The 13879-nt window shown below is 40.9% G+C and overlaps 1 protein-coding gene across 1 annotated transcript in view; it reads right to left on the reverse strand.

Moving 5' to 3' along the window:
• The window catches only part of EHD4 (EH domain containing 4), a 32204-nt gene extending 20794 nt beyond the window's left edge, over positions 1-11410 (reverse strand). The window contains exons 1-2 of the mRNA XM_030482386.2: positions 11120-11410; positions 2945-3121 (exon numbers count right to left, since the gene is read on the reverse strand). Coding sequence (XP_030338246.1) covers positions 2945-3121; positions 11120-11355 — 413 coding nt within the window. The 5' untranslated portion in view covers positions 11356-11410. The remainder of the gene's footprint in view (positions 1-2944; positions 3122-11119) is intronic.
• Positions 11411-13879: the final 2469 nt, after the last annotated feature.

Consider the following 13879-nt stretch of genomic DNA (forward strand, 5'->3'; position numbering starts at 1 on the left):
TTCTTGGGTATAACAGAAAGAGCATCATCAGCTAGACCTCTCCCTGAAGTTCAAGAGGGAATAAGGAAACAACAGCCATCTTGGCCTGATAAAACCTTAAGGTATGTAAACAGCACTAGCCTTTTTGGTTTTGTTTCTATTTCGGGTTTGGTTTTGTTTCTTTTTTTTTAGTGAACTACCAGGTATAGAAAATACTATATGTCTAAAGCAAACTCTTCCACTAAGGCTAATTTTCTACTAACTTAAGAGATGCTTTTGAACGAGCAGTGAGGTATTATTCAATAAAATAACTTCTTTTTTAACTTTCCTAAACCTAAAGGAGACACTATATTAAAGCAAACACATTTTGTGGAAACATAGTGGATATGCATAAGCCACAAAGAAAATACATTTGACTATGTCAACCATTACAAAAAAATTACATCATTAATATGCACAACATGAAGTAGCTTTCATAAATTTGGAAGTGTCAAGACTGAATTTTCATATATAAATATATATATATTTAATCATTTAATTTCAACCTTAGAAGCCCAGCACTTATTTAGTATCACTGAGATGCTTCTAGACCTATCTTACGGGAAGATGGGCACCATTATTTCAGCCGAACAATACAGTAGTATTTTGATTTAGGCATTACCCAGAATGGAGCAGCTGGAAAAGGCTGTGCAAGAAAACACAGGACAACAGGCCTCAGAAATGTAAGGACACTGCAGTCTTCACAGCAGTTGTTAGTGGGAAAGGGAGAAATAAAGTATATAGGAAAAGGATATGAAATAAAAAGATAAACTCTGAATTAACTGTCTAACTTTTAGAATATAGCCATAATCTACAGAAAACAGATGGGTTAAAAATCTTACATCAAATTCATATTTCGGACAAAATTGTAATGCTAGCTATATTTGAATATGTCTTTTCAACATCGAGATTTGGCTCTGAACCATTACTTCTTACATGACCTGTATGGTAAGAGCTGCATCATAAAAAGCAAACTACATACTCTTCACTTAATGAAAACAGACATTCATAAAAAAACGCATTACAAACATAGTTGTGTGAATGATATGACTGTAACTGCTTATGACACATTAGATCTTTGACGCTGTTGTATTATAAAACTATTGTTAAAGAAAACTAGCATTATTAGACTATCTACATTACTTATACTCCTTTTTGTGTCCATTCAGATACCCATTAGAATAGCGCAGGACCATACATTTCTTCTCAGCAGCATCAATTTACTTCCTGATCATCTGGTATGCTGCAATATTCTTTTCTCACTTACTTTAAGCTGCACCCAAGGGCACACTACGTCCTGTCTCCATCCCCTTCGCCCATAGCTTTCCTTAGAAGTACCCAGGAGAAATAAAGAAACAAATTCCTCCATTCAGGAGCCTTACGGAGACCTCTATCACAAGCAGTGAGACACAGGGGGAAATAAGAAAGGGTCATGGAAAAAAGAGGTAACATCAATGAATTAATGCAGCTAATTCGTAAGTACCAGCCTTGATTGTGCTACTGTGTTCCTGTTTGGTTTTAGTTTCTCCATTACCTCAGCCACTGTTTCCTTTCATGTTACATTTAGATAAGAAAGGCACTTAACTTCGCAGCCTAAGTGTCCATAGCCTTAAGTTCTTCTGTAAAGTAAAACACTAGGATTGGGAAATAGTTTTCAAAACAAAAGTGGGAGTAAGTGGGGTGTGTAGAGAAAAATCTACTAAGACTGTAGTGAGAAATGTAATATTGGGTATAAATGATTGTCAGCAATGGCAAGTGAGAGAAGGAAAAGTAAAATTATGACTGCAGGTAAGAACAGGGAGAAGTTATTCAAAGATACTGAACTGAAGGCTAAGACATTTTCAACTAGGTGAAAAAGGAAAAAGAAAGGAGTTGACAAGTCTTGAAAAACCAGCAATATGATCAGAGTGGCATACTGAGGGTGATACTAAGGGTAAGTAAGCACATAGATCTCCACTGAAAAGCTGAGGAGCAAACATGACTATTGGAGAAGATAAGGTCACCCACAGCACTGTTGTATAACAGTATCACAGTCACCAAAAGAACTGGAATAACTTAGTCGGTTACCTTGAATGTACATCTTTTTAGCTAGCAAATAATCTATCTTGCATAAGATTCAGAACCTGACACAACTAGCTGGACAGATGATTTAGCCAAAAAATTATGTGTATACCATTCACCCAAACAAACACATAGCATTATTAGATGTTCTGTGCAAATATCTGACTATTGTGCAAAATACTATTTACAGTATAATTATATTAATTTTTCATATAAAGCACAATGGTGGGGAAAGGGAGAAACAGAACAGTGACCTGGAGGACAGCACTTAGCCAACAATCTTACAGAAGGGGGTCTTGGACCACAAAATTATTATTTAAAATGGGAGTTGGCTGCAGCTTCTCACAGCACATATTTTTACCACTCTGCAAAGTGATAGCCCAGCCAACTATAAGCAGCTATAAACTTTCTTCTGTGAATAAGCACAGCAAGAGATAAGACCATACATGACGAACTTTTAACACGCATGCCAGCGATTTATCAGCCAAACAGGAAAGTTTATTGTTAAAGGAGAACTAATTTAGATTAGTTGGCTTAAAAAGCCAGGCCTCCATGTCAAGTTACCATCAAATACAGGAAGAAAACAAGGTGATTGCTCACACAATATGAGCAAAGTTATTAATAACTTTTAACTGGAAATATTTAGCCTGCTAATATTAAGTTACCTATGGCAATATCCACAGCCCCTAAACAAGTCTTCCCTGTTTTGCAAATACACAGCAGCCATCCAGAAGCTAATGCTATCATCCTGGTTTGTGGGACTGCTTGAAGACCACCTAGTCAAAATTAAACACTTAACAGCTTGAATGTGTATTTATCCAGAAGGCATATACAAATTAAAAGACAGAAAGCAAACAGATCTCACCTGTTCAGGAAAGCATTTCCAAAGCGGCTGAGTTTGCGGAATGGCTTCTTAGGATCAACAACTAGGGCATTTCCAGGAACATTTCCTTCTGAATCTCCATACATCACAGCAATAAAAGAATCTGTGGTAGGCTCTGGACCAATCCGCATGCCTGGAAAGTCTTGTTCGAGCAGGTATCTAGAGATGGAGAATACACTATATAACAGAACGAATGACTGGGAACTATGGCAAAAGCAAATACCTATAAATCACTTGAAAATTCCCAAGCATATACACACTCTAGAATAATAAAATGATATCTTTCTTGCATTCCATTATTTCTGTTAACTAGGGAGAAAGAAAACCAAACCAAACCAAAACAAACAAAATCAACTGAATTCCAGGTTTTCCACAATGACTAGGTAAAATGATAAAGTAAACCCCTTTACAAAAACAGGCCAAAAAGAAGTATTCCCTCAACTGCAGGACCTGAACCATTCACATGGATGCTTCTACCAATAATCCCAGTGCTGTAGGTTACACTACTAGACATTGCTGCTTTTGCGTGTGTTCTCAAGCCTAAACAAGTGCTGCTGGTACTAAAAGGAAGTGGTTTGACACAGCACATAAGCAGCATTAGTTTGCTGAAAGATCTAACCCTTCAATGAACTCAGTATGATTTTAACAACTTTAACTCACCTTGCCACAGGCAGCAATATCACAGTTACGAGGCAATAGTAAAATCTGTTTGGCAGTGAGGAAAGGATTCTTTTTCTTTTGACTCACATATCAAAAAGGAATTGTTAACTAAGTCAGAGGTGCAGAACTTGAGGTCTAATGGTAACATACTTCTGAGAGGCATCAGGCAGCGCTGTACCAACAGAAAACATCTTGCATCTCCTTTGAGTAGTCCACAAAGAGATGCAGAGAACACATACTCGAAGGACCAAGTCTGATAACACCAAGTCTTAACTTTCTGGGTAACAAGGTCTCGAACAAAGGATGTGCATGTTTAAATGCTAAAACTTAACGGAACTGGAGCATGTATTCACAGAAAAAGCTTATCTGCATCCCCTCCTGGATGTCAAGTGAGAAGCAAGAGAAGCCCCAAGCCTCCATCTTACAACGTTCCTCTAGCCTATATTATGACAACTGCAACTTTTCAAGAACTGAAGCAGATAACCCTTCTTAACTTTAAAGCATGAGTGCTGTTGTCCTCATTCACAACAGCACCATCACGAAAATATTCACCTCAAGGCTAAGACTAAAGTGTTTCCAAGTACGCTGTAATGTGACATTACAGGAACATTAGAATTCTCCAATCGAGTCATCTCGTACTTATTAATTCCATTGGTTCAAAGTTATCGTGGAGTTCTTAAAATAAACCCACAATTCTGACCAACAATTTAACTTTACATAATCAAAGCTGCATTTAAGCAAGAATTCTTCTACAGGTACAGGTGATGGTCCTACATCCAATGACAGCACTAGTTAGCACTAACTAACTAGAGAGCACATCTATATAGAGTACATCTATATTAACAACAGTCTTCGAATAATAGGTTTGTTCTGGCTCTTAATCCAACAGCCCTATGCCTGTTCTGCTATAATTCCATAATTCAATATTGATTTGAGAGGACTTGCAGGCTGCTTTTGCTGAAAAAACTAAAACAAAAACAAACCAAAAACATTTTACAAGGTGTCTGTACTTGCTGAACAATCTGTTTGCCTTTAAATTCAATACCCAAACATTCACAGGCTTTAACAGATCAGTGCACAGAAGCTGAATTTAAGGAAGTAAACATACACTACACATTTCAAAGATCGTTTTCCACTAGCCTTACCAAACTGGCTCAAATCTGTGACATGGGAGGCTCAAAGCATAGACGAGTTATTTACATGGTATTTCCTGCAGCTTTCTGCTTCCAAACCAACCAAGAAAAAATAATAAATAAATGCCAATGCTAAAACCTGTGGGAAAGAAGGAACAGAAGAACACTCATGCCAGACCATGCCAAAAGTCCATTTGTTCTACTCCTAGAGTAAGCTATACCTAATGCACATTAACAGGGAAATAAAACTAGCCCCTCTCCAAAAGCAAAAAAACCCCAACACAACACTCAAACCTCTCCGCACAGGCAGGAGTGTACAATGCGGCAGATCCCTCATCTTACTAAGTTGATCATATAACAAAACAAAGATAAAAACTCCTCTGATAGCTCAGCAGTTAATCCCTTTCCACATGGAAACCCTGTACTTTCAAGTGTCATAGCAAACAGCTGAACACCTGAAACACAGAAGTGTGTTTTTGTCTCCTCATAGAACACCACTGCAGACTAGAGCCCCCTAGAACAGGATGCAAAGGCTAACTCACAAAAGCCACTACAATTTTCCAGATTGAACTTATCCACAGAATTGATTTTGAAAGATCAATTATATTTTTCTCTTCTAGAGCAAGGTTTTCAACATGCTATAATAAAAGGTTCTACTTCAAAGTCTCTCAAATCTGCTTTTCCTCATTGCCCCTCTTTTAAAAGAGAAAGGATCTGTATGAGACTCATAAATAAGTTCCTCTTTTGATACAATTGCCATTCCCAGACTTCTGGCAGAGGCAGGAATCCATAAGGTGGCAACACATAAGACAAGAAGCTCCCAGAGCAGGAGTAAAGAACATTGTACTCAATCAAATGCACACGACCAAAGTGCCAGATCCCAGGTCACAGAAAACTACATGATGGGATCTGAACACAGGATAAGACACCTCCAGGGTAATAGGATAATTGCTATCCATCATAAGCTCATGAACCTACCAGGCACGGTTATGGACATTCAGTGGTGGTGGTCTTTCAGATAGCTAAAAAAAATAATCTCATGGCCTGCTCATGAAGTTGCTGCACATGTAACACTTGCAGAATTTACAAAGAGTTGGAACTACAGAGCACCTTTCATGATTTCCAACATCTGTATTTTCAGCTCAGAACTCAACAGTGCAAATTCAGATTAGCTGCTTATTGAAATGACTAAAGAAGAATAAAGTGCTGCTGAACCGCAATGATACGTCCAAGTTAATGTCAGATGCAGCTTTAAAAACCAGGCTTTTATAGTGATAATAATCCAGGAAGGGCAAGATCTCCTTCCAAATAGCAAGTCACACCCAACCAAGTCACAGTGCTGAGGTTGGTACAGCTATTCAACAGACAGGAAACACTTTGCAAGGCAGGTATTTTCCATTAAGATGGATTCATAGTCGCACATCAAGAATCATACTAAAATAAACCCTAGTACTTGAGCACTGGCTGTACAAGTGTGCTGGTTTTGGCTGGGATAGAATTCATTTTCATCATACTAGTTAGTGTGGGGCTATGTTTTGGATTTGTGCTGGAAACAGTGTTGATAATAGAGATGCTTTTGTTATTGCTAAGCATTGCCAACACACAATCAAGGCCTTTTCTGCTTCTCACCTCACCCCACCCCACTAGTGAGTAGGCTGGTGGTGCACAAAAAGTTGGGAGGAGACATAGTGGGGACAGCTGACCCCAAGGAATGTTCCATACCATATGGTGTCACGCTCAGCAGATAAAGCTGGAGGAAGAAGGAAAGGGACGGATGTTCAGAGTGATGGCATTTGTCTTCCCAAGTAACCATTATGTGTGATGGAGCCCTGCTTTTCTGGAAATAGCTGAACACCTGCCTGTCAGTGTGAAGTGGTGAATGAATTCCTTGTTTTGGTTTGCTTGTGTATGCAGCTTTTGCTTTACTTATTAACTGCCTTTATCCCAACCCATAAGTTTCCTCACTTTCACTTTTCCAATTTTCTCCCCCATCCCACCAGGGCAGGGGAAGCAAGCAAGTGGCTGTGCAATGCTTAGTTGCTGGCTGGGGTTAAGCCACAACACTACCTCACATAAAACTAAAAAAAACCCTAACCTTTTTGCTTGGTCGCTAACATGAAAATTAAGCCATGACAACAAGCTATATTGTACTTCCTCTCGGCATGAAAATATCAGTTTCACTTAGCTACACAAAAGGGATGAGAAGCCTTCTGTAAACTGAAAAGCTGCAAATGTTATTGTACAGTATGCTATATTAATACAGGAAAATACCTGGATTTTTAGCATCCGCAACTGCATGCCCTTCTCAGGAATTTACAGCAGAGAGGGAGTTCAAAAAGGTTCACAGGAAGAATGCTTAAAAATAGCAAACTCCCAAAGACAGTCTAGATCAAGCAACAGACATCCTGTTGACTCTTCTCCCTTTGTTTTTACCTGGGCTATAACCTTTCTGCTTTGCCAATAAACATTCATCTATGTTCCTTTGCAAGATACATAGCCAGGCTGTGAGAAACTGGTTTACAAAGTTCCAGACATAGCAAAGATAACTCACAATTGCAGATACTGATAATCATCTGAAGCCTAAATGCCTTGGCACGAACACAGGTGAGCTGGCCAGAACAGCATTGAGCAGGGATACCCTGTGATGCAGAGGGAGACAAACTCAAGTCTTCCTTCATAAGGCTGCTCATGTCCATACTGCATACTTTCAAACAAAAACACAACAAAACTAGCAAATGTTTGCTTTAGTTAAGAATTCTGCTCCAAATAATTCAGTAAAACTTTCATGTAAAGCTAGTGACACAGAAGTTCCAGCTTTCACCCGAAGAAATTAAGAAGGACCTTTTCCCCTCATGAAGAAATAGATACTGCCCATTCTTGCCATACAAGTGATTGCACACTACTTACAGACTCCAGATATTAAGCACACAAAAGGGTGCTTTCACAAAACCCAGCTCTGCTAAGTTAAATAGAAGGAAGTTTACCATTTTAGCCTCTGAGTAATACCTGTGAGCAAAGTAAAAGCACAGCCTGGCAAGCTAAGGAATTTACTTCTGCTTTTCCTCATCTTGACAAGTTCTTTAAAAGAAAAGTCAGTCTCTTACACTTCTAAATCAGAAAAGTTATAAACAAAATAAACATTATTAGACTAGAAGTTTAATTCATTGTTAGAAGGAAAGAAAAAGGTCAGCAACTACAAACTTGCACAGACAAGCTCCTATCTTTTTTTCATACACTACAACTCTCCTGTCACTCCTTTCCCCACTTCTTTCTCTAAAGCAGACAGGAGAAATTGAAAGAATTACAGAAGCTTCAAGGCTAAGCATCTCATGCAAGATAGGCATTTGGCTCTCGTCCATTAAAAAGTCAGACAAGTATTAACATTTGGGCCTGGATATATTTCTTTGAATTGTCAGCTTCGTCAGATGCTTAACTAAAGCAGTATCACCATGCTACACCTTAGGCAGCGAAACTGGCTCCTTTCACTGCATTGTTCCAAGTGCAAAGTGTATAAACAGCATCAAGTGAAAAACCAGAAGAGATGTTAGAAACCTGGAAGCATTTGTTTGCATATCTTAATCCCCAGGGACATTCAGTCATTGCTAGATTAGTGTTTTCCATGAAGACTTAGTGGAAGGAACTGGGTGGATGTGGGTGTGTCAAGGGTATGAAAATGTTATGTTCTCATGATAAGGTCTAAATCAAAGTAAATCCCAAATGAATATCTGTCAGCTAAACAGAATTGTTATGTTCACACATGAAAAATAGTAAACATTTAAACAGATCTAGAATGCCCTGCTGACTATGAAAAGGAGAAATGTGGAACAAAAAGCAGTTTTAATTAAAATTTAACATAATGTTTCTTTGTTAAAAGGCTAGTTGGGAAAAAACACTACAGTTGAAACTTCATTCTAAGAAAAACTATCTATAATAAGCCTGGAATTATACCCATCTTGAAAGTATATGACATTTTTCCATGGGAAATTCAGCCTACCAGAGGGGAAATTTATTTGTGGCTGACCTGGATACTATAATATTTTCCCATGTCATCCTCTAAGTCTTGCCTTCAGCATACAAGCACTTCTCTTTTTTGTTTTTCTTTTTCTCCTCTAAATTGAATTTTGAATAACAGTCACCGTGACACTATTGTCTAAGCTGCTGCCCATCTTGAATGGAGCATTTTCTCATGCTCATTCAGCCAATTATTATCTATTCTACAGCGAACACTGATGTAATGAATGTTCATCATGGTGAGGTCAGACTGTGGTCCTTTAGAAACAGTAACAGCTGCTGCTACTGACTGGGGCTCTACAGTCAATGCCTGTCTTCTCCAATACCTAGTAAGGGGTTAAACCATTCTGCGATCTACCTAAAATGGGGACAGGAGAAAGGAGTGAGAAGGTGAGGATAAGGGCACATTGCAGTAAAGTCACCTCCTCCATCGAGTCAGATATTTAGATAAAATGTATGAGAAAACATCTTCGAAAACTTTATCGCTGGCAAATTTCTCTGGGCATCTTCATCCAGCAGTGACCAATACTAAAAAAGAAAAGCTGGACATAGCTGTAATAAATACTTCTTTTCTCATTCAGACTGCACGTTTGTATCAGTCAACCCTATTTCTCAGTATTTTATGGTTGCAGTGATAACAAGTTACTCGCAAAGCAACAGTACCAAAAATACATCTCTAAGGCACTGCAAGGAGTATCAGCATTTCTAAGTGCAGTATTGGCTTGCACTCTAGTAAAATATGGACAGCTATAAAGGACGGAAAAGTTGACTGTACATAAGTCAAGAAATTGTGTTCTCATCCAAGGCAAACTCTTAGATGGGGGGGGGGACGACACACGGGACTTTCCTCTTAATTGTAAATGACACAGCAACTCAGCTGACAGGCAGAACAGGTTCTGGTACATACACATTTGGGAGCATTCTGTCTCTGTATTACCCATGCTCTCACCATTGCCTGTTCATGAGCCAGGTAACAATGCGTACGTGGAAAGATATACAGACTAAAAGAGCAACTGTAATTTTAAAGAAGAAAATGAACCTGCATGGCTAGAGAAATGCCCCAAATCACCTCCCTGCAAACACACACCTTGTGACTATTTTCTACCTTTTGGGATCCTGAAACTAAGTTTATCTTCTTTTAATTATAGCCCTATTTCTATTTTTATAATATTTCTCTGAACAAAACCACTTGAAGTGTTTGCAGGAATTCAGTAATAATCACTGAAGAACCATATTCAACTTTAAGCTTCCAATTAGCTAGTTGTAAAACCAGAGAAGAAACTATTAGCTCTGCAAACATCTGAAAAGCTCTCAGGTGAATAAACATTGCTCTTCAGTGGAGAAGGAAGGTAGGTCTTCTGCACTGTGAAAAGAAAACAGTATTACGGCAAGGCTGCCTGTAACCTTTGGAACCAAAAGAGAAACATCTGTAAAATGTACAGAAGGGCCGTAATGAACTTTGGATATAAGTAGTTCAAAATTTGATCTGAATGACTGCTCAGCATCTTTTGCAGAGTTTTGTATAACCTCAGACTGATTTGTAAGGGGCATATGAAAGGCACACTCAAATTATGCAAAATATTCACACATAATGCCTGATGCTCACTTCAGCTTCGTAACATCAGTCACCAAAAAACATGGCAATAAGGAACACAGGAAAGACAGCAAATACTAAAACAGCAGCAACATAGTTAAGCTGCCTTGTTAGTAATATTGCTTGTGTAATGCAACTGACCAAAGAGTTGGGGGGGAGTGGGGGGGGGAGAAAAGGACTTTCCAGATACCATGTGGGCTTTGCCCAGAACTGTCGTTGCGTTTCTCTGTTATCTTCACATCCAATCTATGCATTAAACTACTTTTGGGAACAGAGGGCGAGGAAGGAGATACGGTTGGTCTGCGATGGCCGATGTAATCGCGCCGGTTTAACGCGAAGTGCCTATGCTTCCTTCAAAATAATTTAGAGATTAAAAAATGAAGCTATGAGGAAGTAGACAACGAGGTTACACTTCTCAGCAGAACATGAAATCGAGACCCTATTTTTAAGCAGGAAGCTGACATGCAATAGAGCGGAGAGCAGCACCCATCCTCTACACGGCACAGGGGGCTCTCGGACCGGACACCGGCCGCGGCCCCGCTACCCCGCCTCGCCGGCAGCCCCGCTGCTGTGTTCCGTTTCCCAGGACGACTCGCTGCTGGCACGCAGAAGGTATTTATCGCGCAGCAGGAACGCCCTGGGCAGGAGTGGAGTGAGCACTGCGGCGGGGCGAGGCGGACAGGGCGCGGGCAGACACCCCGAGCGGGGCCCCGCGCGGCGGCCTCGGGGAAGGAACCGCGCACCGCGGGGGTCGCATACCGTATGAAGGTGGTCTTGCCGGTGCTGTACTGCCCCACCAGCAGCACCATGGGCTTGTTCTCGAAGTCGGCCTCCTCCAGGGCGGGCGAATGGAAGTCATGGAAGCGGTAGTGCTCCTCCAGCGGCAGGAGCTTGCGGAGGTAGAGGTCCCGCAGCCCGCCGGTCACCGTCTGCACCACGTCGGTGCCGCCGGTGCGCTCCCGCCCGCCGCCCTGCTTCCCCAGCCAGCTGAACATCCCGACAGCGTCCCGCCGCACTGCCGACAAACACCGCTCCGCTCCGCTCCGTAGACAGCCGCCGGCGGGGCGAGCAAGCCCGGCCCACACCGGGCCCCGCACGGCCCGGGAGGGGCGGTGCCAGCAACGCGGCCGGCTCAGCGGTGGGGCGGTCAGCGCCTCTCGCCTTGGTATCAGGTCTTTGGGTGTGTGTGTACGCTTTGGTTTTTGTTTGTTGTTATCTCTTTGGTCACAAACCCGCCTGTGGAGGTTAATTGTACCCGCTGCTAAAGTGTCAGGACCTGGGATGAAATCCGGAAAAACCCTTCAACAGCTCCGATCTGAACATAGAGTCGCCCAAATGCTTTTCGTGTTTTCGTGATGATGGTTGCTGGCTTCGAATGCCTAAGAAGTGTGTGACTAAGCGCCGTGGGGGTTAGCCTCGACATTAGGCAACTAAGGAAAATTCGTTGTGTAATATTGAATTATTGCTGTGGGATATGTGTAGCAGACACAGCCATTAGTTTTAACCTTACACCTTCATATTGAGTTAAGGCATGTGGGAGGATCACCTTTTCCATTGATTCTTACAAGAGATTTTAAAGGAATACAATGCCATATTCCCTAAAGCATTGAAGAAATCAGTAAAAATAAGATTTTATTTCTCTGAGGTGAAAGTTTCTCTATGCTCACTCATTGCTTGGGAAACGAAAGCTTGGACTCCCAGTTAAAAAAAAAAATCCCAAACCAAACCAAAACAACAATAGTAATTAAAAAACAAACAAACAAACAAACAAAACCTCCCCCCCCCCAAAAAAAAAAAAAAAAGAACAAAGAAACAAACAAAAAACCACAAAACTAAAAGGAGGAGGGGTATTTTTTGAATTTTTGCTGAATCTGCATTTACATATTATGTTTAAAGTGTATCTTTTGTGTTACGCACTTATGGTCTTGGCTCCTTTGCAACATCCTTATCATGTAAATCCCTTTTTGCTGGTCCAGCACATCTGCCAAGTCACATTTTTAGCTACGTACCTTTCTTCCTCCTAATTTCCATCTGGAATACTAAATTTTCTCTGTATGCTCCAGCTCTTTTCCAAATACACTAGGAAGTTTAGATATGCCCTCTCCATCTCTCTCCTTCTCATACTGTTCCTCAAAGAACAGATGTTAGGCTTTAACGGTGCTCAGTCCTGAGCATTTAACCACTCTGCCTTTTCTTGGTTCCTTGCTTCACGTTTTATTTAGGGCTGTGCATGCATTTTGCAACTCTTTTGTTGCAATTTCCATGCTGAGTCTAAAGATTTTATACTATTTCATGTAGGGTCTTGCTGACCAGCTTCCTCATTTTACAAGGGCATGTAGTGATAGGACAAGGGGGAATGGTTTTAAACTGAAAGAGGGGAGGTTTAGATTGGACATTAGGAAAAAAATCTTTCCTGTGGGGGTGGCGAGACACTGGCACTGGTTGCTCAGAGAAGTTGTGGCTGCCCCATCCCTGGCAGTGTTCAAGGCCATGTTGGATGGAATGAGCTGTAAGGTCCCTTCCAGCCTAAACCATTCTATGATTCTTTTAAAACCCCCTTTTTACAGTTCACTTTTGTATTCTTCTCATTTTAATTACTTTTCCCCATAGGTTAATCCATAGTAATTAAGTTATCATTGCAGTTACTTACATCTTCTGCATGTTACTTCAGTAAATTGTTTTAAATGAGTCCTTTAGGAGTTCTGACTACTCCTGATCGTTTCTTATATGCAAAAATATCTGAGCTGTGGAAAACCTAAGTACTGCGATCTGGAGTGAGACTGCTTTCCCACTGTCTTTGGTGCATCCACTATTTGGTGACTGGAGAACATCACAGAAAGAGGGCAGCTACAATACTGTTTCAGACTGTCCTCCCAGCCTCTGGGGATTGATGATTCAGTGCAGGACTGAGTCAGATGCAGAGCCTTTGTATGATTTAGTCCTTAAAAAAGAGAGGTGCACAGTCACTCCTGGTTCATCTCCTGCAGGGCACTCCAGATTTCATAGATATCTCTCTTCTTTGCCTTTCACTCCTGTTGTCCTTTTTCTAGGTTGCAGATTCCTTATCTATTCGCCCCTTATGTGGAAGCTGTTCCACCTCTTTGAGCAGCCCTGACATTTTCTTCTGTATGTAGAGAACTCAGAGATACCAAATAATTATTTCATGTAAGCTTTTTGAAATGGGGTAAAGTGTTTATTGTTCTCTGTGACCCCTTCATGGCTGCTGGAAAGCTGCAGGAAGGGCAGGGAAGTGTTTGCACTCACACACCTCATTCTGCTTGTCTTCAGACTTCCTGCCTAGATGCTTCCTGCTGTCAGTGAGATGATTTTTGCCCTTCAGACAATAAAGCTCTAACTGTATATGGGAACCTGGGAGTGTTTCCAAATTCCCAGGTCTGGCTATGCCCTCTGGCTACATCCCATCCTATATTGCAATGAGATCCAGCATGCATCAGCATGACTGCCTGCTGTCTTTGCTCTCGTTTCTTCCATGGGAGGTAAATCCTGGGCATAGAGCCC

The sequence above is a fragment of the Strigops habroptila genome, chromosome 4, assembly GCF_004027225.2.
Source record: "Strigops habroptila isolate Jane chromosome 4, bStrHab1.2.pri, whole genome shotgun sequence".
Lineage (NCBI taxonomy): Eukaryota > Metazoa > Chordata > Aves > Psittaciformes > Psittacidae > Strigops > Strigops habroptila.